Genomic DNA, 21,372 nt, shown 5'->3' with positions numbered 1-21,372 from the left:
AAATTTTTAATAATATAAATTTTAATAATATAAATTTTAATAAATAAAATAAAATCCTCTAATTTTAACACTGTTAGGTTTATATTCATATTATATCATATTACACTATCTAATCAGGTACTATTAAATTACAATATGAAGTCTTTTTTAAATTATTATAAGGTATGAAATATCTTTTTTATTTTTTATTTGATGTTTTAAAAAATCTTTAGAGCATATATATAATATGAAACAATATGAAATAGGATAAAAAAGGATGTTTAATTTATTTTTTATATTAAAAAATTATCTATAAGTAATATAATTACGAAATTTCATTAAAAAATAAAAACTTATTTAAAATGTTTATATTATATAACTTTATATCACGTTTTTATCATTAAATTTATACAAATATATAATAATTGTGATATGCTCTTTCTATAATTATTTACAGTACATAAAAGTATATCTCTCAAAACAGATATTATAATTAATAAATTTTTTAATTGTCATTTCATGATTTTATAAAAAAAAAATCATGGAATATATTAAAATATTATACTCTTTAATGAAAGGGACATTTTAAATTACACATAATAAAAAAACAGGTATATTTTCTGTATGAAATTTTGTCAATGATGATGTCCAGTTGTAATTAATGCAGGTAAAAAAGAGCCTAATACTAGAACTAATATTTCTTTAACTTTGAGTCCAGAAGACACTGCAACATTTTCGGTAGTTGGTAGATGAGTATAGTTGCTATTAGTTCTTGTCATTAGTTCTGGTAGAACATGCACAGTTGCAACATATAAAAATGTACCTGCACTAAATAACATTGCTACTCCAGTTGCATTTACATTACTAAGTGTTTCTTTTCCTTCCTATAAAAAAATATATTAATTTTATTTTAGTATTTCAAAAGTTATGAAATACTTTATTGATTTATTTAACTTTGAAATAATTTACCTTCCCAATACCAAAATATGTTACAAGAGCAAGACAAGGAGCAGCTAAAGAAAATACTAAAAGATGTCTACCAATTTTTTTTCTATCTACTCCTTCATGTAATAAAAATGATACTAGACCAAATGCTGCAGGTGCCTGTAAAATTTTTTTTGATTTATTCATTTAATATTTTAAATCCCGGTAACATTCTTATTCTTAGATACAAAATGATATTCAATTTATTTTACTTACTTTATGTAACATTATTGCTAAAAAAACAATTAATTCTACATCAGCTTGTGATGTAGTTGCAGCAGCTCCTAATGCCACTCCATCAGCAGCTGCATGAACTACAAGACCTAAAGTAGCAGTAACACTCCTTTCTCTCACTCCACTTCTTCTAGCTGAACACTGATCAATCAGTAACATAAATACAAAACCAAGTATTAAACTAATACCTATTAAAGAATGAGGATCACCTAAAAACAAAAATCAAAAATATTAAATTATATTTAAATAAAATCAAATTAAATTTGAATTAATAGAGATTTTTTAAATATTTTATTTTAAATTAAATATTAATTTTATTACTAAAATTGATTATATATAAAGATTGTTCCATATAAAATTAAAATATGAAAAATATATATATTTTTTTAATTCACTAATCTTGTTAATACATTTATCAAATTTTATATTAATTCTATAATAATAATTAATAAATATTTCTTCAATAAATTAAATGAAAGATTCATTTATATATTTTAAAATAATAAAATCCAAAAAAATTTGTTTTAAGTATAAAATAAAAAGTTCATAGCAATTTAAAAATACAATTGAATTATATAAATTTAAATATAAAAAAAAATATAAAGTACATTATAATATAATTATAAAATAATATATTATAAAATACTAACTGTAAACTCCTTGATCATTATTATTTCCACCAGTAAACAATGCTCTTATACCTTCAGGTATAATCACAGCTAGTGCAGTGCCTACAAGAAGTCCAGCACCAAGTATTGAAACCAGTTGTAATTTATCCTAGAAAGATTAAAGGTTCATGATGTTCATGATCATGGAGTTCTTTGTAGAATCTGTAATCAGTAGTTTAAGTATATGACAATCATAGAAAATGATAGATAAAAAAATTGTCTTTTCATCTATCGTCAAATGAAAAGGAGATTACCTCAGATAAATTCATGACTAATGGTAAAGATCCAGTTATACAGGAACCAATTAACATTACCAATGAAAGCATCCATAAAACTGTACTTTCTTCCATTTTTTGAGATGTTTTTCAAATAAATAAAAAGTATTTACTTTGTTCAAATATTATTTTCTCATTGTTATTTAATATTAAATAATCAGTTATATTATATTTATTGAAACAATTCAATTTTTTTATTATTGCATTTTAGCTAAATTGCACTTTCTGACAACGTTCAACAATCTGTTTTCGTCTACGTAGCAATTTCGCGGTGAATACTGTGAGTATAGTAACAATATGACAGCAACCTATATTATGACATAAAAGAAAAAAAATTATATATATAAAAAAATATGTCATAATGAAATTTATTGATTTCTTTCATTCAAAAATAATATTAATATTTCTATCAATATAAAAAATTATTTAAAAGTAAATATTTTTTAATGAGAAAATTATTGATTTATTTAAGAAAGAAGTTATAGTTTTCATTTATATAAAGATGTTAGATGTTAAATGAATACACTCTAAGAATGATATGTTCTATGCTTTCGAAATTTAAGCGAAAAAGATCAATGAACTCAAATCTATATATACTAATTTTCATGGATAATATTTATTTGTACAGATGGCGTAAGATTTATCTCGTGACTGTATAAAAAGGTAAACAAACAATGCTTAATCAATAATTAAAGAGAATTAATGCATTTTTTTGTAGATTTTGTTTATTTTATACTATTAATAATTTCATTCGAAACATCATTTACGGGATTTTTATTATAATTTTTTCATAATAATAGTTAATTTCTTTTAATTTTTTAATTTAAACTATTTTACTAGATGGCAGAGATGTCGATGAATCGTGGCACCTCTAGCGGAAATATTAATGTACTAAGCAGTAAGTGATTGGTAACGAGTTGAGTGAGACAAGTGATTAAAAAATGGCATCCGCGACGACGTCGCACAATGAGGTTTCGCAAGAATTTTCTGTCAACAAACTTATTCGTGTCGGTTATTACGAATTGGAAAAAACTATTGGCAAGGGAAATTTTGCCGTTGTTAAAATGGCCACTCACGTTGTAACTAAATCGAAGGTAAGGCATTGTTAAAGTATTTTTCTCACAAACATGAAACTCGTCATTTTGTCGTTATATCTTTGAATAACAACGTGGACATATAAATTATATCATATTTTATACATTATAAGAGCTTTTTATAAAATAATAATGTATCATATGTCATTATATGAAGAAAATTTATAACTTCAAAGAATGTTTCATGGACCGATGTTACCAACAGATACTATTACATCGATTGAAATATGTTCATTATAATAATTTTTCAAATCATTATTAATGATAATAGATTTAATATTAGATTTAATCATTGCAAAATAAAAATATAAATTTTTATTAATCTTCATAAAAATTTATTAATTCAATTTCTATCTACATGTAGTATTTTTTTTTTTTTACATTTATTTTTCTTTGTTTTTTCTTTTTATGTTTTTTTATTTTTATATAGTAATTAAATCAAATAAATTTAATATTGAAAATTGATTAGTTCTTTGATATAATTATGCAATTTATTTTTATAATAAAATACAAATTATATGAAAAAATATAACTTTTTTTTAGTGATCATTTATGTACTTTGAAAAATTTATAAATATTTTTTATTAACAAATGATATATATTGTTATGTTTATAATATACTTGAAGTTCCTTAAGATAAAAAATTAATTACATAAAACATATATTAAGTATTTTTTTTTTATAATCCAATTTAATTTAATCATATATATTTCTTAAAAAATATAAATTTGCAATAAATATATTCTTTTTATAGGTTGCTATTAAAATAATAGATAAAACAAAATTAAATGAAGAAAATCTAGCCAAAATTTTTCGTGAAGTACATATAATGAAACGATTAAGACATCCACATATTATAAGATTATATCAAGTAATGGAAACAGAGAAAATGATATATTTAGTTACTGAATATGCTCCTGGAGGAGAAATATTTGATCATCTTGTACGAAATGGGAGAATGCCAGAACCAGAAGCAAGAAGAATTTTCCGTCAAATTGTTCTTGCTGTTCGTTATCTTCACCAACAGAGAGTTGTTCATCGAGATCTTAAGGTTTAATTATCTAAAATGTATTTTTTTAATATTTAAAAAATTTATAAAAAATTAAAAAAAATAGTTAATATTTATACATTATAAATAATTATATACATTATTATTCCAGGCTGAGAATTTATTACTTGATGCAGACAATAATATAAAACTTGCAGATTTTGGATTTAGTAATGAATATACTCCAGGTGTTCCACTTAACACTTGGTGTGGTTCACCACCATATGCTGCTCCAGAAATTTTTGAAGGAAAACACTATGATGGTCCAAGAGCTGATGTATGGGTATGTGATTAACTTATAATGTGTGTGTGCGTGTATGCATGCGTGTGCATGTATGGGGATATTATTATTATTAAAATAATAAATTATTCAAAAAAAATTAATAATATTGAAATATGATTGAAATATATTTATTTTTTTAGAGTCTAGGTGTTGTTTTGTATGTATTGGTTTGTGGTGCATTACCATTTGATGGACCTACAATGCAATTATTACGTTCTGTAGTAATCTCAGGGAAATTTAGAATACCATTTTTTATGTCTGCAGGTAAAAAATATACAAATTTTAATTTATTATATGGCATTATATTTTATATGTATATTTTACTAACATATTAATTTCTTGTAGAATGTGAAAAATTAATTAGACATATGTTAGTAGTAGAACCAGAACGACGTTTAAGTATCTCACAAATTTTAGCACATTCTTGGATGGGTGGAGATGGTGTAACAGAACCTGAACCAGGAGGGTAATGTATAAATACTAATAATATGAATCATATTTACAATAAATATATAGGAAAGATTCTATGAGTATTTCATTATATATGCTTAGGTGTAATCCTGAAAATGTGCCACCTCAAATAAATCAGGTAGTGATAGAAAATATGTTAAGATTACCAGGTCTTAGTGCAGAAACATTATTAAAAGCAGTTCAAGGAAATGCATTTGATCATGTGTCAGCAATATATAATCTTCTTGTTGACCGGTTAGAACCAACAATGCCTAGTTTACCTAGTATTCAAAGTATACCGGGAGATTATGCTCCTGATGGAGCACATCAACTAGAAAAGGTACATATTAAATTTTCTTTTCTTTTTTCTCTTTAAATAATAAAATATTCTTCAAAATTATATTCTTTTATTTCTTTTTGAAAAGTTTGGTGATACAGAAGCAGAAACAGAAGAAAGAAGTGGAATGCAACTTACACCTGGTACACCTTATCATACAACCAGAAGACACACAGTTGGACCTGGTGATACTGCACATCAGCCACCATCATATCCTTATAGCTATAATCACACATCAGGCGATCCAGCATTGCGACTGCTTCCTATATTACAATGTAATAATACTGATCCTCAAGTGTTACCTCACACAAATTTGCCTTTAAATCTTCCTTTGGTTCAACATCAACCTCCTCAAAACTTTCAAATCAAAGATCAACATTTGTTAAAACCTCCTCCTGTGATGGGAGCAAGTAAGTAATAGTATATATTATTTTAATAAATCATTTTGGTTTTTAATAACAATATTTGATTAATTACAGCTGGGAGTTTTGGAAGAAGAGCTTCAGATGGTGGAGCTAATCTTCATGTCTTCTATCAACAACATGGTAGTAATTCTGGTGGTGCTGAAGATGGAGGATGGAGTCAACCTGGCAGTAGAGAACATTTGCAACCTGTAAGAAAAATATATATTATATAAATTATTAAATATTTATAAAATAGTTAATTAGAAATACAATTAATTTGTTTATATTCTATTCAGATGCAAAGTGGAAGTCCAACTCTTGTACCATGTGCTCAGTCATTAAATGTAGGAGTTAATAGTGGCAATGGTGATACAAATAATAATAGTGGAAGTGGAAGTGGAGGTAGTGATAGAAGAAGACGAAGTGGTCTTACTGCCGTCATGCAAAGACCAGGTATTGTGGATTATGTTTTTCAAGTATTCGTGTGCACACAATCAATGCACTTTATTACAATATGTTTTATCTCAATGAAAGTTGATTATAATGATTTGCTATATTAATTAGTTTAAAAGCTTATTATATTTCTTCATTTGTAAGCTGTAAGTATTATTGTGCCTTGTTTATATTTTTGCTTTTGCAATATTTGCATATTGTTTTTTTTTTATTGTTTTTAAATAGTGAAATATTGCATGATAAATGTTCTTAAAAGACGAAATTTATCAATATAATGTTAATATTTTTATATTATAAATATTATAACTATTGTATAATATTTAATAATTAATATTATAGTATTATACAATATTAGTATTATCATTATATATTATTATAATATTAATATATATAATATTGTCTCATGCTATATGTAAATATATTTGAATAATAGTTATATTTTAAATTTGTACACAATACATATGTGCACTTCATTTGCAATGTATTTTTTATGGTATTTCATTTGATTTTATTTTTGATTTTGCATGGTTTTTTTGTATCCACTGCACTACCATGCCTCGTTGGTTGGTAATATGCATGTAGTTATAAATCCGGAAATGGTAATGGAAGTGGAAGCTAGGATGAATAGAGCTTACCTCCCATCACGACTATATATACCGACACATCTTAGAGGATCTACACTTCCACATCATAGGAAGACTTCATTGTATCATACTAGCACTGGTAATTTTTGTGTGGTTCTTTGGATTTTGTACAAATAGAAAATTAAATTATTGTATATCTTTATTAGCATAGTTATATATATACATAAATATATAATTTATATTTGTAATATTTAAATAATATATATTATTTTATTTTATTGCTTTTAGTAGGTAATAGAGATTCATACAAGGAACCAAGCACTCATGTTTCTACAGAAAGATATTCACCTGTTCGGAGAGCATCCGAAGGTTCGGGTCCACCTGGACCTGGAATTCAGGCACTTCAACAAGAATATCAACAATTACAAAGGTTAGCATCTCCATCGCATAGTCCTGCAAGTATTCCTGGATCTCCTGTGCATGAAAGAGGAGTAGCAGCAATCACACAAGGTATTTCTCATTTTATAATATAATTTATATATTACATATATATGTAAATTTGATATATAAAATTTTATAAAAACTATTAATATAATATAGTATAACTTCATTAATAGGTTTAAGTGGCTTAACTACAGCAGTACAGGGTAGTATAGTTCATGGTACTCCAACACAACCCCCAGCAACACCATTAGATTTGAGTCCATTAAGGCATCACAGATCACCAGCTACCACACCAGTTAGTTATTCACCTAGTAACAGTCCAGCATTAGATATGATTCAAGAAGAACATCCTGTGGAAATACCAAGAGTAAATAATTTAAACATCAATCTTATTATTATATTGATTTATTATTTAATGATTTTCTATTAAAAATATTATTGTTAAAATGATTAATAGTATATCATTATATTATTAATCATATAATTATAATATTATATTATAATACATATATATTAAATATAATATATTTATTTATAAGTGCTATAATATATAATATTATTTATTTATTTATTTTAGGTACCGCCTCAGATATCTGTAACAGATCTTGGAGGACAAGTAACACTTATTAGTTGTTCACCTTCACCATCTCCATCGCCTGATTCACTCGAAGATACGTTACCTCATTACAATCCTCTTCCCAGCTTTATTATTTCTGAACCGTGTGATCCATCAAGACCTAGTATCACACGTGGCATTGGTAGGCCATTGAATACATCAATACCTACAGAAGTTGAAGTTACATTATCAGATGAATCAAGTAGATTAAATTCCGAAGCTATATTAGGCCGTGTAAAACAAATTATAGACGCAAGAGCCCCTCCAAAAGGATTTATCTTCTCTAGAGAAGAAGTAAAAGGGGGTGGCCTTAGTTTAGAATATCCAGGTGGTGTTCAAATTGAACTTAGAGTATGTGAATCTGAAGAAAAGGAAGTAAAAGGCATTAAGATGCGAAGAATTAGTGGGGACCAATTACAATACAGTCAACTTTGTCAGCAGCTGATCTCGTGTATTACTGTTTGACGACAACCAGCACATAATATAATGTTTTTCGTTACATTACATTCCTGGTGCCACATACACCACTCATTACAGTATTGCACATGCATGCTGCATAATACGAGCGGTACTTTAAGCATACCATTCTTTACATTGATACATTCATGTAACATTCAGTGTGCTACATTTCTCGATATTTTTTTCTTGTTTTTTTCGTTCTGACTTATAAAATTGAAAAAAAAAAAGAACTTGTGCATAATATAAAGCTAGAACAAAAATATAATTTTTTAAAGTCTTATTATTAAGACTTTAAAAAGTGTACAAATATACATGCTTTTGTGCAAATAAGACGATGTTCTGCTATTTTTAAATAATCTAAGTATTAACAAATCTGGACGTTTTTCATGAAACTTTAATCGTTAATGTACATCACACACCATTCCTTTTTGTAGAATATTTGTCTTCATATTAGAAGATTGTAGGTAATAAATTCATATTTTACTGTTCAAATTATCATCAGGTGCCCTTTTTAGCTTAGATAAAAAAAAAGCGTCTTTTGTACCGAATTAGATGGCAAAATGTAAGCATTTTCACGATATATATGTCTTTCTAATGTAATGGAAATGTTTTATATGAAATTTACTATATTTAATCGATTACCATTGCAATTTTAATTTCATAATGTGTATTTCATATTTGTAGATATTCATTTTATAGTATAGTAATTTTTTTTTTTTTTTAATATTATTAGGACTAGAAGAATTTCCTTCTTGTTTTTGGTACAAATACCATTCTGTTAGATAATTTAATTTTAATAAGTAAAAACATATATATTCTTTTGTATAGTGCAAATACAATTATTGTGGTTTGTAGTTTAAAAGCTACACAGACTGAGTTATGATTGTATATCTTTCTTTTTTAAAATCAAATATTATATTTAAAATTTTTAAATCCATGATTTTTCAATGATAATATAATTAAAAATTATTAATTTTTGAAAAATAGTAAAGCACTGTTATAACAAAGTATACTTTCTCATAATTATGTTTATAAATTATTTAATTATTGTCATTTAAAAAGGAAAATATACAACCTAACTCTTCTTGTGTAACCAAAGAGTTGAATTACTTTTATTTTCAAAAAAATCTTTATTCTTATTTTAAAAACAAAAGGAAGATATAAACATTCATAATAATTTCTAATTAATGCAATTGTGGGCACATTATTTTATTATGTTGCAATGATTAGATAAAAGACATTATATTAGTGTCATATATGAAAAATAAGAGATTTAAGTCGCTTAACAAAATATTTTTCTAAATTATGACTTAAACAAAAGTTAATATGCAAAAAAATATTTTCTCTGTACTAGCTACAATGAATATTTTTACAGAATACAACTTGTATAAACATATTTTTTTTTTCATTATTAAATATATTTTATTTTTTTTTATCATACAAAATACTTCGGTTTGATATTGTTTAATATATTTATATTTTCTATTAGTTCTAATAATATTAATTCTAATAATTAACTATATAATCGTTCAAATTTTTTACAATTATTTTGTAATATATCATTCAGCAAATAATTAAATACAAGTTGTATTTTGTAAGTAAAATCACAAAACATGCTTCATATACTAATATTTTTGTTTGAATATTTCATTTTAAATCATGGATCAACTTACATCTATTAGAAGTAATAATACTTCTGTGTTTCTGTAAATAACAAAAATTAATGTAAATATATGATGCGTACTATTTAGAGATTTCTAAAGTGTACATCATACAGGCTATTCTATTTGAGATAACTTTTAATACTTTAATGTTCTTAAAATATTCGTTAATATGTAATTATTATTACAATGTGTTTCATTATAAAATTTTCTATAAAAAATAGTAGTCTTACATATTTATATAATATTATAATAGTTTGAAAATAGAATGACGAAGAATGTTTTCATATTAATCAAATTTACATACACATTTTATGCATACATGTTTTTAAATTATATGGATAAATTATTTCATTAGTTAATCAAATAAGAATAGCCCTTAATATTATGTAATGCCCAATTTCCATCAAGTAATTAATAATGTATTATATTATATCATTTAATTATTTTTTTTTATATATTCTAATCAAAGTAAAAACCTTGTATATGTGCACTATATATTAGATTTATAATGAATATGTACCATTAAATATTTTAATATATTATAATAATTTGAATTCTAGTTGAAAATTATCCAATATGCAGTATCAATTTTATATTAATATAAATGGTATATATTTCATTATAAATCATTGCTGACAAAGCCTTCTGGACAATTTCTAATATATTAAATATTAAATGTCTAAAAATTTATTTCTACTTAATTTAAGTAGAATTTAATTCAAAAATTCTACAAATTCTTAACATTTATATGAAAACGTATTTTTAAAGCAATAATTTATTTTAACAAAATGTTTCCGGCCAAATAATGTTTTTACTTATCTATATTTTGACTATTTTGTGTACAATATTTAAGTCTTCCTTATGAATTATTTTTTATTATAATATTGGAATTTCATCTTGTATAGTGTATTCCGCATAAACTGTGACACATTGTTTCCGAAAGTATTACAAATATCGATATGATATTTTTTGCAAATTAAATAATCATACACAGAAGCTAATTTCAGATAAAAAAAAATTATAAAGACAAATCGGAAGATAGAAAAGATATCTCATTTTTTTTAACTCGTATGGTATTCTAATTTTTTTTTAATTTAATTTAAATGTCTATCATCAAACATAATATTTATTTGATATTTAATTATTTTTAGAAATTCCAATAAAAAGTACTCTACATAAGAGAATATAGAGAAAAAAATTTAAATCGGCGAATATGTGACATAAATTTTTTTTTCCATTTTCTTATATACAATTTTTTTCATTATGATTTTTTATTATTTATTATTTAATTAATGAAATATAAAAAAATATTTAAAAATATAAATACTTATAAATATAATACTTATTAGTAAATATCATTAAGTCCAATAATAGATATATAAATAACATAATTAATATGCCATTTTATTTAAAAAGAATGAAAATGAAATTTCTTTCATCTCTTAAGATTCATTTATAATTCTTTTAACTCTAAATATTTGAGTCCTATATACTGTTTAATTTGCAAAAGAATTTCATGTTAATATCTGCAGTAGTTTCGAAAAAAACAGTTTGTTATTTTTTATATGGAATATTCTGTATATTATGATATATTATATATATTTTGTAAATTTTGTTTATATTATACTAAAATCTAAAAATTTATTTCATAAATTATATTATTTCATCACTTTTTTTATTTTTGCTATTAATTTAAATATATATACTAATTATTATAAAAATGTTAAAAAATCTAATGAGAAATCTTTTTATTCTTTTAGTTGAAATTTTCAATATTTTAATTGAGAATACAATTCTGTATAAACGAAAATTCTGTATTGATGGAAAATGGGCAAAAATATCAATTACGCACAACAGTGAAAGTGTAGATCAGCATAATCCAATTTATTGTACATAATACATATACATAATTATTCATTTAAGATACATACGATGTGTATGTATACAGAAGTAAACTATGTACATTATAAACATTTGCTATATGGATAGAATACAGATAGTATTTTCTGCTGTCAATTCTTCAACTAAGACTGTGATTTTTAAATATACTAATGACTAGGTAGATACAATACATATTGATTGATAAATATGATAAAGTAAAAATAAAAGAAATATTCAAAACATGTGCATTTTTAATGTTTTTTTTATCTTATACAATAATAAATCTATTTGCGAATTGCTTTAATATCCACTTAAATAAAAAATTTAATTGTCAATTTGTACTAAATTAAAATATAATTCAAATTTCTAATTATATTTAAAAAATTCACAATTATATATTATAAATATTTTTTTTCTGTTTGAAATTATAGAACAATTTTTCTCACTATAAATATTTTAATAGGTGGCATCATGGTAGCATTAATTCAACCGGCTTTCATTTCAGTATAAATAAAAAAAAAATGTTGCTCGTTTTATTTATCATCATTTAAATTTTTTATTCACTTATGATACGAATAAGTGTAAAAAAATTAAATGTATAGAATTTATAAAATACAAAATGTTTGTATATTTTTATATGATGAATTAAATTAAGAATTGAAAACAACTACTAGGTAAAAACATATTTATTAAATTAAAAATAAATTAATTAGTTACCAAAATTGTTTTTATTTATTATCAATAAGATTGTTATTTTGGCAAGTTATATTAATTTATATTTTATATATTTAACTTTTAATAAGTTAATTTAATTATCTAACCTAAACTAAAATATTTTATATATTTTTATATATTTATAGTTTTTATAAATTCATATAAGTCTTATAAATTTATTCTTTTTTTAAGTTAAATAAAATAATAACATTCGTAATTAATATTGCACAAAATGGAAGTTATTGAACTTGTTTCGGATGATGAAGCATTAGAAGATAATACAAAAAAAGAAAATAGAAGTTCAAAAATTTGTAACACTAATTGTATAAACTTTCAATGTTCTTCTGGATTTGATATGAAATTAGCACCTTCTTTTGCATGTGCTTTTTATGGAGTAAATACAGAAAAAAAGAAAATGCGTATGATATGTAGACAGTGTTTTAATGCTGCTTTAGAACATCAAAAGGTTTGAATTTTAAAATATTTATTTTAACAAATTATAAGTAGAAAATTAATTTTAATATTTGTATTAAAATATTAATTTTTATAGCAATTAGTCACAGCTTTTGTAGATCATAAACCATTATTAAAATGTGAATTTCCGGATCATACAATGGAGGTAGAAATTTCTGATAGTGACGATTCAGATGATGATAAAAAGAAAGATACATGTGATGAAGGTAAAATTAAAATTCTATTATAATGTGTATTGCATATATTTCAAATTAATTTTATTGATAAATGTATATTTGTATTTTAGAAAAATATTTGCCGGAACATATGCTTGTGGATATAGAAGAAATGTTAGATAGCACATTGAATGATATTTTTAAAAAGTATGATGTTGATTATCAAATTAAGCAAGCACATAATATATTAAAGAACCAATGGAATAAAATAGATGGTAGATTATTATTTTGCAAAATATATTTTATATATATTTATTACATTTACATTAGATTATATAATTTTTTTAAACAGAACAAAATGAAATTCTGGATAAAACAATGAAAAATTTAATGCGTACCATGGATACATTACGTAATACTTTATATGATGAATTTAGACCACAAATTCAAATGCTCCAAGAACTTCAAATAGATGATGGTTATTTGGATAATGTTTCCTATCCATTAGTAGCAACAAAGAAAGTTACACAAGTGAAAGTTCCCCCTTCTTCAATGTTACAAGATAATCAACCAGAGATTTTACCAATTGAACAAGATAATAGACAAGTTATAGTTTTGGATTTACCTCCAATTGGTCCAATTGTAAGAGCACAAATAGATGTAGATAGCATTGTATATATTATGAAACATCCACTTATGCCGTGGGTTAAAGGAAAGGTTTGTGAATATATTTTCTTATTTGAATTTTGTTTATATAAAATTTAATTTATTTAAAGGTTTATCATCAATAGGTGCAAACAATACATATAAAGACTCCTTTGCATTGTCGTGTAAAATTATTACAAAAGAAATATAATTCTGTTATTAAAACTGTTTCTGGCAAGCAAATTGCAGCTACTATAATTAGTCAAGTAATAATTCCAGTTGGTACACGAGTAGTTGCAATATTTAAAGATGTTTCTAGTAATTTTTATAGTGGAGTTATAGCTGAACCGCCAAAAGCTACAAATAAGTATAGGTATATTTTATATATGAGATTTTACATATAAATAAATAATATGCAATATATTAAATAGTATATTATATAACATATATACATACGAGGTTGAATAGAAAAGTTTTGCCTTCAATTGAATAGAAAATGAACAGAAAATACATATTTTTATGAAATAACGATAAAAAGAATCTTTATTTTATCTTTATTCTTTATTTTTAAAGTTATATATTTATTTTTTCATTGTAATTAATATTGTAATATATTTCTAATGCTACACTAGTTTTTGTAATCCGTTTTGTATCCATTAAAAAATCTTAAAATTATTTCTTTACATCAAATTTTATTTTTTCATATTTGCTTTTTAAGTGTTCTTTTAATTTTGAAAATAGATGAAAATTATTAAATATTAAATTTGGATTTATAGATATTCTTTCGAGAAAAGATATTGATTTTTTTTTATAAATGAATTAAGCTAATGCAAATTGCAAAAATATATTACAGTAACTTTAAAAATAAAAAAGTAAAGATTTTTTTTATGGTGTTTCATAAATATTTTCTTTTATCTATGTTGTTTCATATATTTTTGCATTTTCTTTCATTTGTACTTAAAAAGTACTTAAGAAATAAAACTTTCCTGTTTTCATATTATTTTATACTCTATATATATATATGTAACAAAATAGTATATTTATTTTTTTTTTTAGATATTTGATATTTTTTGATGATGGATATGCTCAATATGTTGTGCACAAAGATATTTATTTAGTCGCAGAAAGTTCCTCTAAAGTTTGGGAAGATGTACCTAATGAATCTCGTGATTTTGTGAAAAAATATATTGAAACATATCCTGAAAGACCAATGGTAAAACTGCAAACAGGACAAGTTGTAAAAACAGAATGGAATGGAAAATGGTGGATTGCAAGAGTTGTTCAAGTTGATGCAAGTTTAGTACAAATGCATTTTGATGCTGATGGAAGAACAGAATGGATCTATAGAGGGTCTGCTAGATTAGGACCTTTATATATTGAACTTTTGAAAGCTAATGCTAGACAACAAGGACATCATGCATCTGTTAATTCTCCTAGTCGTCATCGATTACCTGCTGTTTCTAATGTATGTGAAATATTTAAGTTATTCTATTTTTATATAAATAATTATTTTATTTTTATACAATAATTGATTAATAATAATAATAAAGTTTATTGATATTTTAGAAAAATAATTTACCCTATGTAGAATATACATCTAATATAGAATCTGAAGAAGAAAGACTTTCTCAATTAGAAAAAGAACAAAATACAGTAAATGAAATAACAAATACAATTACAAGTGCACCACAACAGTCACGTGCTGTTGCTAGAAAAAGTACTAGTAAAAAACAAAATATTGTAGATACAAGTCCATATACTCCTACAACAGAAACAAAACCTTCTCATAGCATAGTTGTAAGTATATTGAATAAATGAACTATTATATATAAATAAATTTCTATAAGAAAATTTGGAATTTTAAGATTTAAAATTTATCATTTCATTTTTTTAGTATTATCAAACACAGAACAAAATTCAAACAAAGAAATTTGTTCCACATAAATGTGGTCCTCAATGTGTTCAAGGAATATCTTTTACACCTGATGATTTAAAAGGTTATTCACCTCTTTCAATACCATTACTTTGTGGTTGGAATAGGCAACTTTGTAAATATCCAAAAGGCAAAAAAATTACATTATATCAAGCACCATGTGGTATTAGATTACGAAACATGGAAGAATTACACCAATATCTTCGTAAAACAGGTAGTCCAATGTCAGTCGATCTATTTGATTTTGATTATTGGGTACATTGTTTAGCAGAATTTGTCTTGGATAAATGTTTTATTAATATAAAGGTAAATAAAATTTTATTAAATTTTTATATTATTAAATTTAATTAATACTTCATATTTTATAATTCATTTGTCTCATTTTTAATTTTTAATTTTTAATTTTAAGGATCTTAGTTATGGTGTAGAAAATGTACCAATACCATGTGTCAATGAATTAGATCATACTCAACCAGATACAATTAGATATAGTACTCAAAGAGAACCAACAGAAGGAGTTAATCTTAATTTAGATCCAAATTTCCTGTGCAGTTGTGATTGTGAAGACGATTGCCAAGTATTTTTTTCTTTTATAAAACAATTTAAAATTATGAAATCATTAATTAAATTATTTTACAGGACAAAACGAAATGTCAATGTTGGCAATTAACGATACAAGGTGCTACTCTCGGAGGAAGAGTACCAAATACATCTGTTGGTTATGTATATAAACGTTTACCAGAGCCAGTTACTACTGGAATTTATGAATGCAATTCTGGATGTAAATGTGCTGTAAAAACTTGTTTGAATAGAGTAGTACAACATCCATTAACATTAAAATTACAAGTGTTCAAAACAGCTCCTCGAGGTTGGGGTATACGATGTTTAAATGATATTCCTCTTGGATCTTTTATTTGTATATATGCTGGTAGATTACTTACTGAACAGGTAAAAAAAGAATTATAATTAAATTAATTACATATAAAAATTATATTATTAATTAAACTTATTTCGTATCAGGGAGCTAATGAAGGTGGTAAAAATTATGGCGATGAATATTTAGCAGAATTGGATTATGTGGAAGTAGTAGAAGGTATTAAAGAAGGCTATGAAAGTGATGTTCTAGAACCAGAAATGCCATTATCTACTCCAGAAGATAAAAAAAAATCTATGACAAGTGATGATGAAGATAATTCTAAAGCAAACGCAAATGATTCCGACGAAGATTTCAACATTAGTAAATATGTAAATTTTAATGTTGATTCTACAGAACCCTCCTCTATTAGGTAAGTGAAAAGTAATTAATTTTTAATAATGATACAATCTTATATTAACATTAATGAATAATAATAGGAAAAGGCTAAGAAAACGAAAACGAGATGATATCAATCAAGATGGATCTGAAGAAAATAGCGAAGATGGAAGCGCTACTAAAATTTCCGAAAATATTATGAAAACTTCTATTAATGAAAATCGTTCAAATGATCAAGACGCGATTACTATAAGTGATGAAGAAGAAAATAGAAGTGGTAGACGTGAACCAAGTAGATTTGAGCCAACAGTTGAACCAACACAAATTGAAAGACCTAAATTTAAATCAGTAAGAGATTTCTTTGGAGAAGATGAGGCTGTTTATATAATGGATGCTAAAACGACTGGAAATATCGGACGTTATTTAAATGTAAGATGTATTAAAATTTTTAAAAGAATATTTCTAAAAAATAGTATTTTTATCTTTACTATTATTATAATTATATAATTATAATAATAATTATAATATAATATATAAAATAATAAAATATATAAAATATATTATATAATTTAAAATATAATTATTGGTAATTTTTTAGCATTCATGCGATCCAAACGTTTTTGTGCAGAATGTATTTGTTGATACACATGATGTAAGATTTCCATGGGTAGCATTTTTTGCTTTAAATTATATAAGAGCAGGTCAAGAATTAACATGGAATTATAGTTATGATGTTGGAAGTATACCAGGTAAAGTTATCATTTGCAAGTGTGGTGCATCTAATTGTAGAGGTCGACTTTTATAATGTATAAATATTTTATATAAAATTAATAAAATTTGATTATATAATAAATGAGTTTATTCCCTTTTTTCTTAATACTTAATTTGCAATTTTAAATTATTTTAATATATAATAAGTATTTTATTCTTAAAGAAACATTATTTTACTTTATTATTTATCAATAATATTATAAAATAAAATAAGTCTAAAAAATACAGAAAAAAAAACAGAAAGAACATAAATTATATTATATTTCAATTTTTTAATATTTATTATTTAACTTTAATATTTTTTAAGTTTTATTTTAAAATATTTAATATATTACAATTTATTTTATATTGTTAATTAAAATTATAAGTTCACTTCATTTATGATTCATTTATTATCATAGTATTTTTTTATTTTTGTAGAATTATATATAAAATAAACGAAAAATATTGAATGAAATTTTTTTTTAAATATTCTTATAAACGATGAATTACTAATTCTTTTTAGAATGAACAAATGTATAAATTCAGTTATAAGAAAAACATTTATTTATAACATTTACATAAATTATTTTTAATAATTTGTAGCTGATGCATAAAGATAAATTGAAAAATTCTCATACTTTTTATAAATTTTGCTATTAAATCTTGATTTATTTTTTTCCATGTATTAATAATTGCTATTTCTAATTCTTTAAATATTATTCATTATTTTCGTACATGTATTTCGTATGTTTAATAAATATCTTTCATATATATAATAGTAATTTTTAATGGAATTTATGAGAATTATTTGAAGAATCAGTAAGTATTTAAATTATTAAATACTTTATTAAAAATTAAAAATACTTAACTGATAAATAAGAACATTATCTTTTTGAAATTTAAATGTTCTATTATATATTTTGACATATGAAAACATATTTGTTTCTAAGATTTTTTAATATTCAATATTAATTTTAATAAAAAAATTTAATATATTAATATACTAAAAGTTGTTCATATCATTACAGTGTTTTTACCAAATTTATATGTCATAAAAAATCTTTATATTTTTTTAATATCTAATAATAAATAAGGAAATAATGTTAATATATACATGTATTTCAAAGTTTTTCTTTTAATTTTCGATATTATATCAAATATCACGAATATATATTATAAAAAAACTAATAATTTATAGTTTATGTAAAATTTTTTTTGCAATTTAAAATTATGTTAAATTATGTCTTTTTTTGAAACAATTAAATTTTTATCCAAAGCTTTAGTGATATTATTAATAATTTCGAAAATATTTCAGCTTCCAATCTTAGATAATTCATATCTTACTATATATTAGAAAATTAAATTTTAGTAAAGATATGCATATTTTATGATTATAAAAAAACATAGTTTACATTTTTAATAACTGAAGTTTGATATATAGAATTTTTATAAAAAGATTTATACATAATGTTAATACAAATAGTTATAAATAATAAATAAATGATAAATATGGGATTAATGAAATACAACAATATACATAACAATGATGCATTGGCTTATTATTTTTGATTATTATACACCTTTAAAACTTTTTGAGACATGTAATTCATAAAGATAGCTTTTTAATTTTTTTTTATAATTTATACATGTCTTTCTTGAAACACAATTAAATTATATGGTATATTTTTCATCTCGAGCATTCATTTCAATACATACAACTTTTTATCACAAAAAGTTGTTTTAATAAGTAGTTATAAAAAAATGTATAAAAAAAATTTGATTTGTAAATTAATAACAAATATTTAAAACACGATGCTACTTCTTACAAATGTATCAAAATATTTTTTGCTATATAATGTTACATGCTTTAAAAATAAATTTGTTTCTATTGTTAGTTTATAAAACAATCTGTATGATATACTATTTTAAAGCTGAAACTATATATACTTTAATTCTCTAAGAGTAATCATATAAGAATATGAGTTTATGATTATACGCTCCAAGTGCAATATATTATTATAAAACTACATTTGTGTACCTATATTTTTTGTTTTTAATTTAAAGTGCATAAATATGATAGTCTAGTCATATGCAAAAAATTAAGAGAAAGCAATAGTGATACTCCTATGAGGAACATTAAAATACTAAAATAACAAAATTATTGCTTTATGATTTGTTTGGCTTTGTGCTAGTGAAATTTAAGCAATTGTTTGATCTCATCTTTTTCGGCAGCATCCAAATAACTAGTTCCATCTGGTGTTAATCCATCTGGTTTAGCTCCCTTTTCTAATAGTAATTTTACACAATTTGTATGTCCTTCCCAAATTGCTGCCAATAATGTTGTTATTCCATGTTTGTCTGTAGCCTGTAAAAATATTTTATTTAAATCACTATATAAATTTTTTGCATATTTTCTATTTAAAACAAATTTAAAAAATTTATTAAAAAAAATTTTGTTTTAATAATATATTAAATTTCACTCTCATATATTCATTTAATATTAATAACATTTACATTTGCATTTGCACCCTTTTCCAAGAGATATCTGACTACTTCACTTTGGCCATAATCAGCTGCATAATGTAGAGGTGTCCTTCCATCAATCATTTGATTAACATCAATATTCTATTAACAAAAATATATTTAAAGGAATTAATATTTATTCACTTTTAAAAGGAAGAATATATTGAATTTAAAAAAGAAATATAAATGATTTTTACAATCATTAGTTTAATCGGCTAATAAGAATCTTTTCTTGTGTTTTAAATTATAAAAAAATTGGAGAATATAATATTAAACTCCAAGAAAGATATCTTTATGACGTTTCTGATTAGCGGTAATCAAAAAGCAACAGAAGAAAAAGATGATTTAACATTTCATATATTTGCCTTGTTTTCAACGATATCTCGCACTTGCTCCAAATCACCATTTTTTATTCCCCACACAAGTTCACTCATTTTCGTTGTAAGCTATTAGAAAAATTTTTAATGTAATACACAGCCTTTCAAATCTCTACGTTTGTTCTATTCAATTCACGTTCGTACTCACGTCCATTAAATTTGGTTAAACAGCGAATTTTGCTGGAATAATTTTTCCAGGCTGCCAACATATATATAGTAAAATGAAAACTTCATTTATCCGTTTATAATACCAACATCAAAAATAATATAATATAATAATAATAAAATAAACTTTTTGCAATTTTTTTTCAATAAAATAATATTGCTAGATACTTTATTATTATATATATTAAAAAAGAAATTAGTATATTATAATTTTAAATTTGCATATGTTAAATTTTTTTTTAATTATAATAATGAAATTACTACTATTAATGAGATAATATAATAAAGTTTTATCACAAAATATATTATATAATTTTAGATCTTTGTATAACAATATTGTATAATATTGTGTAATAAATTATAATGTAATTATAATTTTTAATTGTAAATATTTTTTTTTAAATTTGAATTATTTATATTTTATTATATTTTATATATATATTATATAATTAATTTGAATACGATTTGTTATTTTTAAATATAATTTTAATAATAATGAAATAACTGAAATAATAATGAAATAA

General features: G+C 23.1%; 4 protein-coding genes across 6 annotated transcripts; 2 read left to right on the top strand and 2 right to left on the bottom strand.

Moving 5' to 3' along the window:
• Positions 1 to 335: 335 nt before the first annotated feature.
• On the bottom strand, positions 336 to 2,764 carry Zip102B (Zinc/iron regulated transporter-related protein 102B). Of its 2 annotated transcripts, none has more exons than XM_031919739.2 (5): positions 2,120 to 2,764; positions 1,848 to 2,027; positions 1,180 to 1,406; positions 949 to 1,083; positions 336 to 863 (listed from the first exon to the last, which is right to left on the bottom strand). In XM_031919739.2, exons 3-5 carry the CDS (start codon positions 1,354 to 1,356, stop codon positions 615 to 617), a joined length of 561 nt encoding a protein of 186 aa, XP_031775599.1. In that variant the 5' UTR covers positions 1,357 to 1,406; positions 1,848 to 2,027; positions 2,120 to 2,764; the 3' UTR covers positions 336 to 614. The 2 variants fall into 2 exon arrangements, with proteins under 2 accessions (XP_031775599.1, XP_003698418.1); XM_003698370.4 differs by having other exon boundaries at positions 1,848 to 1,974; positions 2,120 to 2,749.
• On the top strand, positions 2,764 to 8,639 carry LOC100868230 (serine/threonine-protein kinase SIK3). 2 transcript variants are annotated; one of them, XM_003698371.4, is made up of 14 exons: positions 2,764 to 2,803; positions 2,981 to 3,234; positions 3,989 to 4,285; positions 4,395 to 4,565; positions 4,706 to 4,829; positions 4,911 to 5,031; positions 5,118 to 5,355; positions 5,441 to 5,762; positions 5,832 to 5,965; positions 6,053 to 6,209; positions 6,792 to 6,932; positions 7,082 to 7,303; positions 7,411 to 7,604; positions 7,815 to 8,639. In XM_003698371.4, the coding sequence occupies exons 2-14, from the start codon at positions 3,082 to 3,084 to the stop codon at positions 8,316 to 8,318; spliced, it is 2,778 nt and encodes a 925-aa protein (XP_003698419.1). In that variant the 5' UTR covers positions 2,764 to 2,803; positions 2,981 to 3,081; the 3' UTR covers positions 8,319 to 8,639. The 2 variants fall into 2 exon arrangements, with proteins under 2 accessions (XP_003698419.1, XP_012348731.1); XM_012493277.3 differs by lacking the exon at positions 6,792 to 6,932.
• A 3,676-nt stretch (positions 8,640 to 12,315) lies between these two features.
• Positions 12,316 to 17,883, top strand: egg (SET domain bifurcated histone lysine methyltransferase eggless). The gene is made up of 14 exons (XM_086909908.1): positions 12,316 to 12,531; positions 12,764 to 13,037; positions 13,122 to 13,251; positions 13,332 to 13,475; positions 13,553 to 13,917; positions 13,992 to 14,218; positions 14,902 to 15,310; positions 15,412 to 15,642; positions 15,740 to 16,084; positions 16,188 to 16,355; positions 16,418 to 16,726; positions 16,799 to 17,064; positions 17,132 to 17,459; positions 17,629 to 17,883. The coding sequence occupies exons 2-14, from the start codon at positions 12,804 to 12,806 to the stop codon at positions 17,833 to 17,835; spliced, it is 3,363 nt and encodes a 1,120-aa protein (XP_086766034.1). The 5' UTR covers positions 12,316 to 12,531; positions 12,764 to 12,803; the 3' UTR covers positions 17,836 to 17,883.
• Positions 17,884 to 19,317: 1,434 nt separating this feature from the next.
• Positions 19,318 to 20,941, bottom strand: LOC100868354 (myotrophin homolog). The gene is made up of 4 exons (XM_003698373.4): positions 20,832 to 20,941; positions 20,672 to 20,752; positions 20,298 to 20,408; positions 19,318 to 20,148 (listed from the first exon to the last, which is right to left on the bottom strand). The coding sequence occupies exons 1-4, from the start codon at positions 20,835 to 20,837 to the stop codon at positions 19,972 to 19,974; spliced, it is 375 nt and encodes a 124-aa protein (XP_003698421.2). The 5' UTR covers positions 20,838 to 20,941; the 3' UTR covers positions 19,318 to 19,971.
• Between the last annotated feature and the right edge of the window lie 431 nt (positions 20,942 to 21,372).

The sequence above is a fragment of the Apis florea genome, unplaced genomic scaffold, assembly GCF_048593485.1.
Source record: "Apis florea isolate Af1SG1 unplaced genomic scaffold, ASM4859348v1 contig_1789_pilon, whole genome shotgun sequence".
Taxonomy (NCBI): Eukaryota; Metazoa; Arthropoda; class Insecta; order Hymenoptera; family Apidae; genus Apis; species Apis florea.
This window is presented reverse-complemented; position numbering and strand designations above follow the sequence as displayed.